At 33.4% G+C, this 18,417-nt stretch overlaps 3 protein-coding genes and 1 non-coding gene across 7 annotated transcripts in view; 1 reads left to right on the top strand and 3 right to left on the bottom strand.

Moving 5' to 3' along the window:
• Positions 1-291: 291 nt before the first annotated feature.
• On the bottom strand, positions 292-2,681 carry LOC135790992 (uncharacterized). Its single transcript, XM_065301303.1, has one exon. The coding sequence runs from the start codon at positions 2,649-2,651 to the stop codon at positions 1,560-1,562; it is 1,092 nt and encodes a 363-aa protein (XP_065157375.1). The 5' UTR covers positions 2,652-2,681; the 3' UTR covers positions 292-1,559.
• A 125-nt stretch (positions 2,682-2,806) lies between these two features.
• LOC135790993 (RWD domain-containing protein 1-like) lies at positions 2,807-3,911 on the bottom strand. The gene is made up of 5 exons (XM_065301304.1): positions 3,741-3,911; positions 3,472-3,677; positions 3,270-3,413; positions 3,023-3,209; positions 2,807-2,966 (listed from the first exon to the last, which is right to left on the bottom strand). The coding sequence occupies exons 1-5, from the start codon at positions 3,808-3,810 to the stop codon at positions 2,848-2,850; spliced, it is 726 nt and encodes a 241-aa protein (XP_065157376.1). The 5' UTR covers positions 3,811-3,911; the 3' UTR covers positions 2,807-2,847.
• Positions 3,912-4,769: 858 nt separating this feature from the next.
• Positions 4,770-18,417, top strand: part of LOC135790975 (tachykinin-like peptides receptor 99D) — a 56,756-nt gene continuing 43,108 nt past the window's right edge. For all 4 annotated transcript variants that reach the window (XR_010547882.1, XM_065301278.1, XM_065301275.1 and 1 more), the window contains exon 1: positions 4,770-5,228. The gene's annotated coding sequence lies outside the window, so the exon portion shown is untranslated. The remainder of the gene's footprint in view (positions 5,229-18,417) is intronic.
• TRNAL-UAA (transfer RNA leucine (anticodon UAA)) lies at positions 8,775-8,857 on the bottom strand. The gene has a single exon. It is a non-coding gene; the product is annotated as a tRNA-Leu (tRNA).

Here is an 18,417-nt window from a genome sequence, read left to right as displayed (position 1 = left end):
TTATGTATATTTTATATAACCAATAAAGTTAAATATAACATAAATATTAACTTTAAGGAAAATTATTACGTTTAGATGAATTTAAATCCATAAACGGTACAAATTCATCATCAGATAACAGTCTAACCTCTCCACACAGCCCAAAATATGATGTACTTACTTTTCACCCCATTCCTCACAAGCAGAAGCAGGCGGACCTATTTTATACAACTCAAAGTTTTCGTATAGATCAAAGCTTGCCGATAAACACAATAAAACTGATAGAAAATCAAATGACTAGATAAATTCCGATTGTACAATGCGCATCCAATGTGTGTTGTATTGGCTGCATACATTTGCAAGAAATCATTCGAATAATTCGGTATTTTATCATGCAGCAAAAATCGTAGAAATTAGGATTGTTATACGGATATTTCCTGCTTGCTCCGTATGCATTGTACGTCCACGCCGTGAAAGCCATAATCATCTGGGGTATATCAATACGGTTCACGGTCATATTGAAACTAACATAACCATAACCAGTCGCGCCTAGATGCGTGCCATCTAGCGCGATTTTCGGATACACATCTTGATTGAAACAGCCTTTGAGATAGCACCCAGCGAAGAATTCACATTCCAGATCGTAGTTGATGACACGCATGTTTGCAGCAGTAGGAAAGTGGTCACGATGTGCTCCAGATGATATTATATCGCGTAACAAGTTGATATTATCACGAATGATAAAGCGAGCTGCATCTGAAAGTGATTTGTAGGGACTGTCGATGTTTCCACAGGTTTCGCGTCGCCGACAGCGTGTTTTGCATGGTAAATTTTTGTGATGGCGAGCGCAGTATGCTTGTAATTGTGCTGCGGCTTCCGAGGGAGAGATTGTAATATTTTTAGTGTATGTTTATCATGACTGTGCTCGTATAGACATTGTGGGCCATCGCAATAATCTTGGATGTAATCCGGGGATGATTCGGCAGAGAGCTTCTTAATAGCTTGTTCAAAATTTGCTCTTTCTGTAGATTTTCTTTGTGATGCTATTTTTCAATCATTAGAAGCAAGAGGAATAGTTTCAGATTGTGTTTTTCTTCATTTTGATTTTGTTGCTTGTAATTGATGTATCATGACACAAAATGTCAGTAAATATTATTTTTAATTCATCACGATGGCTTGATTTGTGTAAGGATTGCGTGTATATTGACAGTTTGCATTTATTCGTTCGATTTTACGTTTGTAGCTTCATATTTCGCGCATGCGGATTCATATGTCCATGTCCATATTCATTTTATCATCAAAATATCATAAAAGTTTAAACTGTTACCTTACTGTTTAGAAATCTGACTTAAAACTGCTTTCTCAATCATTTTATGTGCTCAGACCATTTAACATTCAATAATTCTTGAGCTAATAAATGATACAAATGAAAAAATCAGAGTTTTTCACCACTTTTTATTCTGTTGCCACCAAATGCCCCTATCCATTGCAATTAATCAAGATTACTCCTTCACACAAATAACTAGATTAAAAATAAGGTTATTTCTATCTGTAACTCACAAAAACAGGTTATGTATATTTTATGCAACCAAGAAAACAAAACATAACCCCAAAAACAACTCCAAAGTAAAAGTAACACTCGATGAAGAATTTAAATCAACAAACGGTCTAAACGGATCCTCCGATAATAGTCTAACTTTCCCGCACAAACCAGAATGTATCGTAGATTCCCTTTCACCCCACTCATTGCATGCAGAAGCAGGCGGACCTACTTTATACAACGTAAAATTTTTCGCAAAAGACACAGCTTGCCGATAAACACAATAAAACTGATAGAAAATCAAATGACTAGACAAATTCCGATTATACAACGCACATCCAATGTGCGATGTATTCGCCGCGTACATTTGCAAGAAATCATTCGAAAACTGCGGCATTTTATCACGCACCAAGAAGTCGTGATAGTTCGGGTTAATATACGGATACTCAAGAGTAGATCCATAGCCATTGAACGTCCATAACATGAACGCAGTAACCATCTCGGAGATTGAAATACGATTCACGGTCATATTGAAACTAATGTAGCCATAACCAGTCGCGCCGAGATGCGTGCCATCAAGCGCAATTTTCGGATACACATCTTGATTGAAACATCCTTTGAGATAGCACCCGGCGAAGAATTCACATTCCAAATCGTAGTTGATAACACGCATGTTTGCAGCAGTATGAAAAATATCACGAAATGATCCAGTTGCTATTACGCTGCGCATTGTGTTTATCCACGTGCGAATGCAATGACGTGCTTTATCTGAAATTGATTTGTAGGGACTGTCGATGTTTCCACAGGTTGTGCGTCGACGACAGCGTGTTTTGCATGGTAAATTCTTCGGATGGTGAGCGCAATATGCTTTTAATTGAGCATCGGCTTCAGCGTGGGAGATTGAAGTATTTTGCAGGGAATGTTTATCAGCACTTACATTGTATAGACACTCACACATTTCTCTGTTGCATTCTTCTTCGAAATAATCAGTGTCTGCGTAGAGCTTGCTGGCAGCCCGTTCAAAAATGGCGCTTTCTTCGAAAACAGCTCTTTCTTCATATTTTGTTCTTGAAGCTATTCTTTTAACCATTATTAGGAAAATTATTAGTTTTAAAGATTGCATTTTCTTCATTTTGATTTTAAAGTAAAATTAATATGTCAAGCAAAGTAATGTCAGATGATTCTTTTGTGCGCATGCGCGATAACTTGATTTGTGTGACGTTTGCACCTATGATAATTTGATAATACCCTAAATATAACCCCAAGGAAACAATTTAATACATTAAGTTAATGATAAAAAAGCAACGAATATTTTAATCAAGCAGTTTTCAACTCGCATCACTGTCACAATCATTTGGATCGTAATCTTTATCATCCTCATCATCATCATCAATATCTAGGTCCTCCAGGTCTTGGAAAAGTGATTCATCCACTTTTACTGCATCACCTTTAACATAATTAATAAAATATATACCAAAATAACATAGAATACGTTTTTTATACCTTCATCTAAGAACTTGAGATCAGATTCATTGAGTGTTTGATCTTGCATGAATAATTCCCTTCCTGTTAACTTCTTACCATCTCGTTCAATTGCTTCGCGTTTTTTAGCAATACCCATTTCATCTTCAAATTGTATCTTCCACTTCATAAAACTTTCAACTGTTACTTTAGTGCCTTCAAAACGTTTCTAAACACAAAAAAAATATAAATTTATTATAAAATAGAGGAAAATATAATAAAACAAAACCATTTCAGCAGCTTCATCTTCTTTCTGCTTCTTAATCGCGGCTTCTTCAACCATTTTTTTGTGTTCATCCCATTTGACATTCAACCATTCTTGTGCTGATGACACCAATGTGAAAATCATTACCATACCTAAGTTTTCAGTAACCTTTGGGCAAAAATACTCAATATAATAATATAATACTACAAATACTATTAAAATTAACCTGTTCTTGTAAATGCAATAACAGTTCCTGTTCGAAATCATCTTCAAAGTTAACAGTGTCCTCAATTTCCATGTGAGGTGCTTCATCTGGATACTTGCTAGTGTAGGTAAAGACTAAATTACATGTGAGTCCTTCTTCTGTGTCTGCATCATACTCTTCGGATTTGATTGGTATCGAAAACTTGTGGTGAGGCTCTGATGTTAATACTAAAAGCAAGGTTTATGGTTAGGTTATATGCAAATATTTACAAAATTAACGTAATTACTTACTTGTAACATCACCGTAATAAATTGATTCTAATGCTTCTATTTCATTCGTTTGTTCTTCTTTATAGTCCATTGTGAATTGTACTGTAGTTAATTAGATATTTGGGAATAAACATGCGGCGAGAAACAAGTATTTTGACTTTTTTGATAAAAGTGACGGGGTTATATGGGTATTTATTGGTGTATGTTGGGTTGCCTACATTGGATATCCGTTAAAGATAAAAATATCTCAAATAAAACTGACTTTAAATCAAAACTTGCATAAAATTCACAAATAAAACATATTCAGCTTGTTATTATGGTACTTATTAATGTAATTTATATTCTTCTTGTATATTGCTTTAAAAATTGAAAACCTGAAATTTGTACACCGCGTTTGTATCGTGCATGTAAAGTTGCCTATAGTCAAGTAAAAAATCTGCACAAAAATAAGGATAAAACAGGATTCAACGTTTATTTTATCTATTTATCATATTTTTATAATGTTCACCATGAAGTAGGCGATAAAAATATGCGATATTGTTAATGTAATGGATAATGGACATGCGCGTGATATAATAATTATTGAATCGTAAAGAAAATGCATAAAAGGTGTCATAACAAGGCAGCGCGTTATAAATGCACGCGTAGTAATGAAAAAAGGGTGAAAAAACTGGAGGACGAAGCAGAAACAGGACGTAATCTTTGCTGTGAGCGAAAAGAACAAATAAAACTTTACGGTTATGCGCCGTCCATTACTATCCCATCGCATTACATTATCACATATTCGTTCTTTTTGTTTTTCAAGGATTCTACGCTTATCTGCCACATTAAACCACAAACATAAGAGAATATGAGTTTTATACATGCAATAGTTGAATATTTCAATAAACGCAAATAAAATATTTGTTGTTTACGTTGAAATTTGAAGTTTTTGAATTGCAACACAAAAAAGTAAAAACACAACGTTTGATAAAGATCTGCGCGTGTTGTGTGCTGTGTGTGGTTTGGCAGTGGCGTTGAGGACGGCGTGGAAACAGTTGTGCGCGCACTTTCCGCCAATTCGCAAGCAGAGACGAGCCGCCGGCGTAGACCAACGCCGCCTCCGCGATTCACGAACGCGCCGCGGACGCGAACACAACGCGAAATTTATCTTGCGCTTATCTTGTGCGTGTTTGCCTCTTAAAACTATTAAAAACATTCAAAAACAATAAAATTATTAAAATATTTCGTTGAAATTAATTTAAAGTGCATGAAATTGAATTTATAAAATAAACTGGATCGTGTTTAAGTAAAACTTTAAAATAATAAATATGTGACATGTAAGTGTAATCGAAAAACTTTAAAAACACTTTGTTCTTCAACGCAACCCGTGTTCGATGTACACAAACGCGACAAGTGCGAATAAACAGAGTTAATTTTAGTTTGACAAACTTTGCTGTCACTTCAAAAGTGTTGAGAGATGTACATTCAAGAATTTCCAGTCTCCTGGATATAATACACACTTTAAAAGTAAGTTTTGTATAATTTTTTAGAAAAATTAAATTTTTTGATTTAAATTAAGTAATTTAACGTTTTAAGCGTTTAATAAATTATTTATTTGTATAAATATCATGCAGTAATTACAGTGGCACTGCGTAATTACAAACTATAAACCTGTGTTGTTGGTGGTTTATTATAAGCGCGAATAAAAGCGCTGCGATGCGTCGATATGCTGCGGCCGCCGTCGGCGTGCCGGAAATTAATGCGGCGGCGGATGGCGACGGAGCCAACGACAGATTTCCGTACTGAATGCATCGGCAAATGTTGGGAATTTTCCTGCATTGCAATAATAATTTTTGTTTCGTTAATTTTATCAAAAACAACAAAATTATTGAAAATTTCAAAATTTTTGAAAGAAAATCAAAATTTCTTAAAATTTTATACAAAAACATCAAATTTTTATGTTTAAAAGCAAAAGAAATAAAATATAAGTCATAACAAAAGATAATCTACTTAAAACAAACATTATACTTGCTTTTTATTTGATTTTTCGCTAAAAATTGCTTTAATTCATTAAAATTAACTTTTTGCAAAAATAATAAAATCGCCAATAAAATTACAAGTTTTGTAATTTTTATCAATTGTCCTGTAACAGGTTTAACGAAATTAAATATTCAGCGCAAAGTTGAACGTTAAAACGGTTACGTTTCTAGTGCTTTAGTTAAAAACTGTTAATTAACTTTCTGCTTTCCCGCATCGCGTAGGTTGTTAGAGAAACACGTGCATTTTTGCGTTTATTAGCGTCCAGCCAGCCGACCAGCAATAATTGCACGTCGAGGATTATTAATTTTATAACGTCACGTTAAACTTTGTTAAAAACGCACAAACAGAGTTATACAACACCACAATTTATAAAAACTGCGCCATCTGGTATCAAATATCAAAAAACTAAAAATTAAAAAAATTAAAATTAATTAAAATATTAAACATTTATTTCGTTTATTTTGGATTTTACGTAGTCCTTTGAATGTTCTATAGTTCTATACTCTAGAGCAATATATTTTATGCTATTGTTTCTTTAGAAGTTGCGATCCTTCGGAAATTTGATTGAGTTTTTGTTGTATTTCAATTTCCGGTTAATAATAGTGCTTTTAATAATAATACACGGTATCCTTTCACCCTTGGCACTAAAATTACGCTGCGTAATGGAAAAGCGCCGTCGAAGAAAGTGTAAACTAAAGCAACAATCAAAAACAACAAAAACAGCGCAAAAAAAATCATCAAACAAAATTGAAACACTGCCTTTGTGTTGGATAAACCGCTGTGGTGTACACTTACATGGCTTGTTTAAAAGTTATAAGTTACCGGGGTTGTTTTTATTGAACTTTATTGCAAATTACTTTCTATTTAGATGGAAAAACTTGGTTAGGTATAGTGTGTTGCCTACTAACGGAAATAAATTACGATTTATTAGTCTACAAAGCGTAAAATTGTGTTTAATAACAAAATTACATTAGAGTTACATTAGAGTAACATATAAATATTAAAAAATAAGATTTAGAGGTTAGGTTTGTAATAGTGAGGTTAAATTAAAAATATGAAATATTTCTGTTTGTTTTAATATTATGCAAGATAAAACGTGAGTTATTCGAAAACTTTTACTTTTCACGCGTTTTTATTGTTTTTGTTGTGTGGTTTGTTATTTCAACTTGTTTGGGCTCCCTAAACGAAAATTAATTGAGTTTTTCTTTGACTACATTTTTCTGCTTCCATTCATTCGTAAAATGTTTGTTTCTTTTTAATTTTTTCTGTGTGTTAATAATATTAATGTTTGCACAAACGAAGCGATTAAAACGTGATAAAAATCACGCGCAGACGGCGAGAGGAAGCGAATCGAAAATTACTCTCGCTCGACATTGAAGCAATTAATTTCAATTTCGCTTCTTTCGGTCTCCGTGAAACGATGAAGCGATCTGTTGAATGTGCGCCAGCGAAAACAATCCTTCAAACAAAGTTTGATATTGAATAAACATTAAACATTTGGACGCATTCAAACATTCAAAGGAAGCGGGAACTCTCTGCGCTGACGTTGTTGCTTTTCAACATTTGGGGTTCTATTCTTGGAAATGAAAATAGAATTAAAATTCCCAAAATGTCAAGAAATATAAAATCAACTCTAACTATATTTATATAGATTACTAGTTTTTGCCCGCGGTAGTCTATCTATATATATATGTAAATGAATTGCTGTTCGTTAGTCTCGCTAAAACTCGAAAACGGCTGAACGGATTTATCTTATTTTGGTCTTGAATTATTCGTGGAGGTCTAGGGAAGGTTTAAAGGTGAGAAAATTCGAATAATTGCCGGGAAAATCCTCAAAACAGCTCTTTTCTATAGAATAAAATTTGACATTGAGATTCAATCATAGTTATAGTTAAATAGTTGATTCGAGATGGCGCGCTGAAGTGCATTATTAGCTATTCTTTATATAATTAATTTGTTTAAAATAAAATTGCGAATCTTATTGATAGAATTGACACATACTATGTCTAGAACAAGAGAGTAAAACAAATTACATTTTATTAAACACTGCCGGAACGAAGTCGCGGGCAACAGCTAGTGTTTAATAAAATGTAATTCGTTTTACTCTTTTGTTCAAGAAATAGTAAATGACAATTCTATCAATAATATTCGCAATTTTATTTTAAATAAATTAATTATATAAAGAATTGCTAATAATGCACTTCAGCGCGCCATCTCGGATTCAACTATTTCACTATAACTATGATTGAATCTCAATGCCAACTTTTATCCTATAGAAAAATGCTGTCTTTAGGGTTTTCCCGGCAATTATTCGAATTTTTTCGTCGTAAAACCTTCCTTGGCCTTTAACAAACATTTTAAAAAGAATTGGCCAAATTGGTTTCGGCATTGTTGAGTTATGCGCTTACCAACAGATTTTGCGATTCATTTTTATATTATACATAAGTTGTATTGCATCCTTGTGTATTTTAACCTCTAAGATATGCAACCCAATGTACCGCAAAAATTATTTGTCGTTATATAATTTTAATTTAATTGAATTCACGCGATAATTGGTTTTAAAGCTTTTTATCTTTATAATTCAGAGATTTTTTGCTCTAGAATGCGCGATGCGGTAGGTGCTTAATTAAAATGTAAATTAATTCTTTATTTGAAGCACAAAAGACGAAAGGTTCTTTCATTCCCTTTCTCTTTGGAGACCATTCTGTTTGTTATGACAAAGAATCACGCGCCAATGAGGGTATTATACCCACCTTTAAAAGTCTAGAACCTGCGAGAATAACATAGATTCATAGGCGTCAAAGGTAATTGTATTGAAATGTGAAATAATGAGATTCTAGCTAGAAAAAACTGTTGAGGAATAATTCCACATTTTATACCCTTCAAATGGAATTTATCACAACAAAAATAGCCTATATCAATTTTCACATTATAAAATATCTCTATACAAAAATTTATCAAAATATCTTCAGTGGTTTTGCGTAAAAGTGTAACAAACATACAAATAAATAATACTGAGTAAGCAAAAGTGATTGTCAGGTGTGGGTTCGAACCCACGCTCTCATACGAGAACCAGAGCTTAAATCTGGCGCCTTAGACCGCTCGGCCAACCTGACTTGTTGCAACAACATAAAATAAACAATAACATTGTTATAGCTACCCATAACTATAACTCCTCATTCACTGTTAAACAATTAACCGGCAAAACACTATTTTTACCTCAACAAAGCAATACAATAAAAACTACAATATAAATTGTGAGACGATGTAAAAGAGTGAAAATTTAAATATTTACACAAAACGTCACATAAATTATCCCAACATTTGCATAGGTTTCAATGTTGAACGTTAAAAAGTTCTAGTGATAAAACGCGTGTTAGAGACACATTGCGATCGGGCGATCTATTTGTTTGACTTCTGTTGCGTTTATTTTCGTTGCACGAACCGTGTGCTGATATGAGCCACGAAGTGATTGTTCACAACTTGGGCCTCTACGGCGTCGTATATCATGCGCGCGATAAATATTACACTGCAACCAAGTATACTCAGGTGAAAATGCATGCAGAAGTGTCAAGATATTGCCAGGTAATACATTAATCAAGTTTATAAATTACTTTAATTTTAAAATAATGGTAATTTATATATTAAAAACAAGTTTTGTTAGTTAAAGCACTTATAACTCAAGAACGGTTTGACAGATTTTGATCATCTATGACTTTTTAGGTTAGTTTTAGTCAGGAATAAGAGAATAATTATTAAAATATTAAAATTTTTATTTTTAAAGGTGTTAAATAAGGGATGAAAGTTGATATAGACATTTATTCATGTTTAAGTTGAATTTTTCAAATATAGATGGCGTTAAAGTATATTATTATGATTTTGTAATGAATATTTGAGTTCCTGTACATGTACAGAACATAAATTAAGGTTATATCCACTGTAGAAAATAAAATCTTCCATTTTGGCTCCATATAAATGTTTAAACTTTACGCAAACTTCAAAACCGAGTTAAGCTCAATTGAAACATTCATAAAATTAAATTTAATCAAGCGTGTTTTACACGAGTTGAATTCAAAGCACGAAAAACCCACCTGCGTTAAACAAACACTCAAAATTTATAAAATAACCTCAATTTCCCGCCGGTGGATTACATTTTATTAATTATTTCATGCTCATTTCATAAACCCAACTGGAAGCATTCGTAATTTATGCGAGTTTATACATTTAATGTTATCATAACGTAAATCAAATCAATTTTATCCGATAAATGAACGTAAAAGTTTTCATTTCGATATTAAATTGAATAGCAACGCGGCATTTTACCTAAAATTGAGCAATTCGTTATGAAAATACTGTTTTACTCACCCATTCTGCCTGTAAATGTAAATTTATTAGTTATTCACGTGTGCAGGAGGTTATGACACGTATTAACATGTTTATGTGGTTGCATACATTAAAGATATGTATACATTATTATTATAGTATTACGGAATAATTTACTATTATTTAGTTATTGAATTAAACTGAAACAATTACTTTACAGCTATTTGTGAGTGTGTAGCAATAACCAGCGCCATTTTGAACAACACGCACCGCTATTAACATTTTATGAATATTGGTTTTCACTTTGTGTGCTTGTTTTATCGCCGACGGTCATATTCGTCAATAAAACTTGTGCCTATATACTCTGGATATTGATAGATAAACATAAAAATTGGTCGCGTTTTGAAAACATTGAAATTCACGCGCTTTGATTTCAAATTTTACATTTCTCGGTCGAAATATGGCTATATGTAAATATACCTTTCACTTTTGTGTATATTGGGTTGAATAACATATATTTTTCTGTGTCAAACGATGAGAATCCCTACTTCCCTACTAATATTATAAATACGAATGTCCTGATGTTTGTTACACTTTCACGCAAAAACTACTTAACCGATCATCATGAAAATTGGTACACATATTCTTAGTGATCCCCGAATGGTTATAGGCTACTTTTTATTTAATAAAAAAATATTTTTAAATAAAATAAAGAAATTGTTTAGCCAATAATACCTCTGCATCTGGCTATTTGACTACTTTAACGCCATCTAGCATTCCAGCAATGAAGCTCAAACCTAAGTACTATAGTACCATCACACTGTATTATCACACTGTATTACCAACAGCTACGTCAACATCAAATCCAATTGACTACACTATGGAGACTGTACACTATACTTCCATAGACTATACTTTCAGCCATTTTAAACTTCCCGCCATTCTACTTCATTGTTACTTCTTCTGTGACTACAGACGCGTATGGAAGCAACTTCATTATTTTAGATATTCGCGAGCGAAGCCGCGGGTTAAAGCTAGTATTAAATACAGGATAGGTTAAGTTAGGTTATGTTGCTTCAAAAATCGATTTTTGTACTAGTACGTAGATAAATGTGGCGAGTTTTTCACATGCATTAAATGTTTGCTGATGTGAGTAGTGAATCGTAGCTTATTTTTCTTTGTTTTATTGGCGTGGTATGGTTTTCATGCATTCATGTATGTTTCATGCGACAGGTCGCGAAATGCGAAACAATTTGCATGACATTTCGTGCTTACGAGCTTACACGATAGAAGAATGCCGTGTTTCCGTTCGAGTGGCTTTGAAGTTTGTCGCGTACTCGTATTCTTTGCGTCTTGACATAAATATTTCATTTATTTTATTCAACTGCACTGCATGACACTATTTCTCACATAAAAACGCTGCGCATGCGCAGATACTCTATTCTATTGTGTAGTATGTAGAACTAAGAGAGGTTAGGTTATATGTGAATCTGAAAGCTTTCCGCTTGTTGAGCATTGCGCCATTGAACAACCTTGGACCTTTACTATCGTGAAAGTGGACGAAAAGCTCGCGCGTGTTTATCTTTCGAGCAATTGCTGCCCATTCGCACAGCACACATCCCACGAATTCATTTACTTCGCGCACCCTCGTCGCGTACTTTTTGGTCGCGCTTACAGCCGACACTAAACAGGATTCAGCTTTAAGCTCAAAGCCAACATGTACTCTACGCAAATAACTCTTACCTTTAAATAAATAAATTTAAAAATAAAACAAATTATTTACTTGAGTAAAGAGTTGTTTTGATAAAAATTTAAAAAATAAAGAAAATTTTTTGCAATTTTTGTTTTTTTTGTGGAAAAACAAAGAAAAACTTTTTGTTGTTTTGGAAGCGCCTATAACGCTTTCAGTAATCCTTATTACGACTTATCAGACGTTCGTGCTGGCGACTCGTATCAACGTTTCTTTGCGTTCTTATTCACTTCCTGTTTGCCTTTTGGCCACTTGGCAACCCGCCTAGCGCTTTCCAACCGGATGTCATATTAATTCCCAGTGATTCATCGCTTCTACGAGTAGGTTAGCTTTTTTGTTTTTCCATGAATATGATATTAGTTTTGACTTTGTATTTATTCATTTGTTTTAGATTTATACTCATCCTGATGAATCTTTTTCCTCTTCAGTCCGTATTTTTATGCTTATCAGTGTTTTGATCTATCCTAAAGCCCAAAGCTCTCCAAAGTTTCAAAGAGGTTCTTTGAACTTGACTTTATCAACGCCTTGTGACAGACACTTCTTTAGTGTTCTCGAGAGATGTCCTCGAAAGTTAACTGCTATCAAGATGCGAAAGCAGAGTGACAAATTAGTAAAAATTATACCGAATAAACGAGATTGAGATTAAAGTTGTTTTAATGTCTAGATACTGTATAAAGTTACATTCGGTGCGTTTTGATGTTGCTGTCAGTTTAGATTTTCGACTTTGGTGTATTGATGGTTGCAAACATCACGAATGTCACGCTTCGAGTTGATTTCGAGCTCGTTAAACTGCTGGATTTCGAATCGAGGAGGCGGAAAGGATTAAGCGTTGGGCGAATACAAAACGGTCGATTTGAGCGGCACGTAGCGGGAATTAAAAGAAAATTTGCCTTACGAATGCGAGCGCAAACTTTCAACTGTCGTAAAAGCAGATCCACACACATACACACACAAAGCCAACGTGATTCTTTGCGGACTTTTAGAAAAGTCTACAAGTTACACGTATTTTTGTGCAAAGATTAATGAAGGCGATTCAGAAGTTTTCAAGGGGAAGAAAACGTCGCATATTTTTACTTTTATTTCCATTTTGCTCATTTTTCTTAAGATTTAAAATTTCATCTCTTAGATTTCGATTTTAATGAGCCTATCTTGTAGAGAAGGTTCTGTAGGTTATAAGTCTGCAATTTGACCTTTCTATCTCTTTTAGTTTACGAGATATTCACAATTGAAAAAATGCTCAAAAATTGAAAAATGTCACTTTTAGCACTTTTAGTCGCATTTTTCGACCTTTTACTCTTTAAAATTAAATAACTGTAAATTCCTATCTGATAGAGAATTATTCATTCTTCTGTAATCTACAATCCGCTGGTAGCTATCTCTTTTAGTTTAGAAGATATTAATTATTGAAAATCGGCAAAAAAGTATCAAGCACCCCTTGCCCATTTTTTCTTAGGACTAAAAATTTCATCTCTTAGATTTCGATTTTAACTAGCCTATCTTGTAGAGAAGGTTCCGTAGGTTAAGAGTCTGCGATTTGACTTTTATATCTCTTTTAGTTTACGAGATATTCACATTTGAAAAAATGGTCAAAAATTGAAAAATGTCACTTTTAGCACTTTTAGTCGTATTTTTCTACCTTTTACTCTTTGAAATTAAATAATTTTAAATTCCTATCTGATAGAGAATTATTCATTGTTCCGTAATCTACAATCCGCTGGTTGCTATCTTTTTAGTTTAGAAGATATTAATTATTGAAAATCGTCGAAAAAAGTATCAAGCACCCCTTGGCCATTTTTTCTTATGACTTAAAATTTCATCTCATAGATTTTGATTTTCACTAGCCTGTCTTGTAGAGAATTTTCTGTAGAATAAGAGTCTGCAATTTGGCCTTCCTATCTCTTTTAGTTTACGAAATATTCACATTTGAAGAAAATGGTCAAAAATTGAAAAATGTCACTTTTCGCACTTTCAGTCGCATTTTTGTCCTTTTACTCTTCGAAATTAAATAACTGTAAACACCTATCTGATAGAAAATTATTCATTCTTCCGTAATCCACAATTCGCTAGTTGCTATCCTTTTTAGTTTAGTAGACATTATTTATTGAAAATCGTCGAAAAAAGTATCAAGCACCCCCTTGCCCATTTTTTCATAGGACTTAAAATTTCATCTCTTAGATTTCGATTTTAACTAACCTATCTCGTAGAGAAGGTTCCGTAGATTAAAAGTCTGCGTTTTGACCTTTTTATCTCCGTTAGTCTACGAGATATTCACAATTGAATCGTTTAACGTAAAATTTTACTTGTTTTTGTAATTTTGCTAATATTTAGTTATTTTTACACAATCAAAACGTTTCCTAAACGTGCGTTTACTTTTGTAAGTTTAAAGGTTATTATCAAGGTCAAAACAGCACTTTTGACAATTTTTTCATATATAATAAGCAATTTAATTTATTTCCACGCTTTCTATTGAGTACAACCCTGGCCTAGTAAATGTTATTGCCCGAATACACCACGGAATGTGAAGGGTTGTTATCATCGGCACGAAAATGTCCCTCCGGCACAGTTTGGCCCACAACCCAAAAACGCCAAAGTATTTCACAGTAACGGCGACGGCGAGGAAATATGCAGGAAATACAAATTTAGGCCGGCGGGTAGTAAGTGACATCTAGTGGTTAACAGCAAGTGCTCCCTGATTTAACGTTCCATGATAACAATCTATTCATTCCACAAATAATTTAACAGAGTGTAGAAACCACAACTCTTGCAACACATTTTTCCATATCTAAAAGTGAATTTAGGCTTGATTTAACAAATTCATTCCTAAAGTGAAACTCGTCGTTAACTTCCGGTTGTCAACCGGCAACTGTCAGCATTGTGATCGTGACATGAATGTATCACAAGGGAAACCAGTCTGCGGAAGGAAATAGTGCAATAACGTGCGAAATCCTTCAATAGACTATGAAAGCTTTTAAAAAGTGAAAGTAGAGTAAAAAGATTTTGCTAGTACGCATGCGCAAATATTTTGATATTAAATGTGTCGATTTCATAAATAAAACTTGTAATTTTATTTTAAAAAGAGTAAAACATTCATAAATTACTTCCGCGCCATCTAAAATTCAATTATTTAACTCTAATCCCTACTAATATTATAAATGCGAATGTCCTGATGTTTGTTACACTTTCACGCAAAAACTGCTTAACCGATCATCATGAAAATTTGTACACATATTCTTAGTGGTCCCCGAATGGTTATAGGCTACTTTTTATTTAATAAAAAATATTTTTAAATAAAATAAAGAAATTGTTTAGCCGATAATACCTCTGCATCTGGCTATTTGACTACTTTAACGCCATCTAGCATTCCAGCAATGAAGCTCAAACCTAAGTACTATAGTACCATCACACTGTATTATTACACTGTATTACCGACAGCTACGTCAACATCGAATCAATTGACTACACTATGGAGACTGTACACTATACTTCCATAGACTATACTTTCAGCCATTTTAAACTTCCCGCCATTCTACTTCATTGTTACTTCTTCTGTGACTACAGACGCGTACGGAAGCAACTTCATTATTTTAGATATTCGTGAGCGAAGCCGCGGGTAAAAGCTAGTTATGAATAAATCTTCATATCAATTTCAATCACTTATTTAACACCTTTGAAACAATTTTTTAATAGTTTAATAATTATTCTCTTCTTCAAGGTCAAAACAAATCCAAAAATCATAAATCATCAAAATCTGTACATCCGTTCATGAGTTATAAATGATGTAACTAACAAAACATTATTTTACACGATATATAGCCTAAAATACGCAAATAAAAATTTTTTCGAATTACCATGACATTTTTCTATATTTTGCACAATTTGAACCTTTGCTCAGCTTTTGCTGACCTGTAAAGGTTAATACAAGACCAGCAGCCCCTTTGGAGGGTTAAAGTCCTGCCGAAAGTTCACAGCCAAACTTCCAGCCCTAGTATGTGCATATATATTATTTACATGCTTATTTGCAACTTGTAATTACTTTCCACCAATGCGCAAAGGGTTGATGTACTCGCACTTGTGCAGTAAACGTTTCACTGTCTTGAAATTAACACATTGAATATTCTGTGTTGAATGAGAATGAGAATGAAAATTCAAAATGCTAAACACTAACTCTAAACTCTAAACTCTAAACACAGAATACGGAATGTGTGGCAAGGTGTAAAGGAGTAATTTGAAGCACGAGTAATTTGAGCGACAAAACTGGGTGCAGTACATCTAGCTACGTGCCACCACGTAGCAACGAGGCAAATGACAAAGGTTGTAAAATTAACCGCGTCGAATGGCTGAATTTCATCGCAAGGAGCATAAACTACCAGCGTTATGGCCAAGGATATTACCAAACACTCACCCGGCGTTGCATAACCTCAAAAGGCTAACTATTTTATGTTATACTAGCTTTCGCCCGCGACTTCATCTCCGGTGTGTTTAATAAAGAAATAATTCGTTTTACTCTCTTGTTCTAGGCATATATGTGTCAATTCAATCAATAAGATTCGCAATTTTATTTTAAAGAAATTAATTATATAAAGAATTGCTAATAATGCACTTCAGCGCGCCATCTCGGACTATTTAACTATTACTATGATTGAATATCAATGCCAACTTTTATCCTTTAGAAAAAGGCTGTTTTTAGGGTTTTCCCGGCAATTATTCGAATTTTTCTCGCCGTTAAAACCATCCTTGGACATCAACAAATATTTTAAAAAGAATTGGCCAAATTGGTTGAGGCGTTGTTGAGTTATGCGCTTACAAACAAATTTTACAATTAATTTTTATATTATAGATTTAATTTTTGACATACATAACCCAACCTCTAAGTTTAACCTAACTTACTAAGAGATAAAATAAACTGAAAATAGCTATAAATTTAATTTAATATTTGATTTTATCTAAAGATGTGAATTATGAACGACACCCAAGTTGAATATTAATTTTACTCGTTGAAGGCAACGCCTTTCCCTGATGATGGTTCTATGTTAGGGAAGTGGGAGGAGAAGAGGCTAATGTGCAAACTTTGAGTGCAACTAAATGCCACTAAATGCATTCACTATCTGGGCTGGCGCGTGATGGTACACGAACACGAATAACTCGCATAAATTAGCCCTGAAAGCACGGCAGCACACAAGAATATAATATGTTACAGGGGTGCAAATAGGGTGCCATTATGCAAAATGCCAATATTGAATTAATTTGCACACAAATATAATCTGTACGTTTATACAACATTAGAAAATGTCAACATACTGACAAAAATACGTTAAAATAAGTTTTTAAGGTTAACAGAGGTTAAAAACGTTGTCTCTTATTTAATACGCCAGTTTGAAAATCTGAAATATTAAATTTGTGTTATTTGGGTTGCATACCAAATACAGGTATTCAAGTTTAACCTGTACATATAGAGAATATTAATAATTGTCAAAATATTGTTACAAACAACCGATTTTGAGGTTATGAGAGGTTAGAAACATATTTTTCATTGTTTTAGGTTAATATAGTACATGACAATGGAATACGCCATTTTAAAAATCTAAAACATTAAATTTGCGTTATTTGGGTTGCATACTTAATACATATATGCACGTTATTTGTTGTCCGTACCAAAAATACTAGTTGATTTGAATAGACCTCATAATTGCCTAAAGGAAGCTTAAAAACATTGTGTAAGTTTGTATTCATAAACAGTAGAAACCTCGCACTTTTTACATCGCCATCCCATGGTACATAGTAAAATGTGGCATACCTAAATTCTTCGCTCTAAAATTAATTGAATAATTAATTATTAATAGTTGTAAATTGTTTATTTTTATTTTTTACTAATTTTTCCATTTCCTCTGCAAAGTATCCACATATACACGTTCCACAAATATAAACAATAAGCAATGCAAAGAGGAATAAATTGAATTCCTGAAATAATAATTCGTTGATGGATTTTTAAAGTAATTGTATAATAATGGAATAATATTTAACTTACAATCAATTCTGAAATCAGAATCATGGCAACAGTGACACTAGTGGCTAAATATTGCAACAAAAATGCCCATTTGGACAAGGAGACAACACCATCCCAAGCTCTTAATTTAAAAATAAGATATTAAGTATCAAGTGGCTAAACACGGATTTTAGTCACGAGCGTTTAATCATTCGAGTGTTTAACAACGTTTAGCCACGTGATGCTTACGCCATTGTTTCTACTTCCACGGAATTTCTACGTTTAGTTTTTGTTTTGATTTTTTATTTTAAAACTTGGAAATTCGCTTGCACAATACTGAAAAATTTAAGGTTATAAATGTAGTGCCGCGCCGACACGGATAGCATCAGCGCATGGCATTTCATATGGTATTGTGCTGTACCGAAGGCAAATACGCAAGCGCAAGCTCCGCCCCGTGACTAAAGCCCGTGACTAAAGTACTTTATTGATAAATTGATTATTTGACTTAACCTTTTCGAATTGTGTTGTAAATTATATGCTTTTTAAGTTGTTTCAACCGAAATGCTTTATTCTTCGTACTTTGCATTTTTCTTAATATGACTTTGAATTCCTGTAGACTG

The sequence above is a fragment of the Atheta coriaria genome, unplaced genomic scaffold (genome assembly GCF_025399875.1).
Source record: "Atheta coriaria isolate IRGN ID8LTWV9N9 unplaced genomic scaffold, Caltech_Dcor_3.1 hic_scaffold_4_pilon, whole genome shotgun sequence".
Classification (NCBI taxonomy): Eukaryota; Metazoa; Arthropoda; class Insecta; order Coleoptera; family Staphylinidae; genus Dalotia; species Dalotia coriaria.
The sequence above is the reverse complement of the archived record's forward strand: the minus strand, read 5'-3'. Positions and strand labels throughout refer to the sequence as shown.

Bases quoted from the DNA above. Each gene is read 5' to 3' on its own strand.
- LOC135790992 (XM_065301303.1), bottom strand. From the start codon at position 2,651: ATGAAGAAAATGCAATCTTTAAAACTAATAATTTTCCTAATAATGGTT.
- LOC135790993 (XM_065301304.1), bottom strand. From the start codon at position 3,810: ATGGACTATAAAGAAGAACAAACGAATGAAATAGAAGCATTAGAATCA. The intron at 3,678-3,740 runs GTAAGTAATTAC...CCTTGCTTTTAG, and splicing joins TTATTACGGTGATGTTACAA to TATTAACATCAGAGCCTCAC. The intron at 3,210-3,269 runs GTTTTGTTTTAT...TTTTGTGTTTAG, and splicing joins AAGATGAAGCTGCTGAAATG to AAACGTTTTGAAGGCACTAA.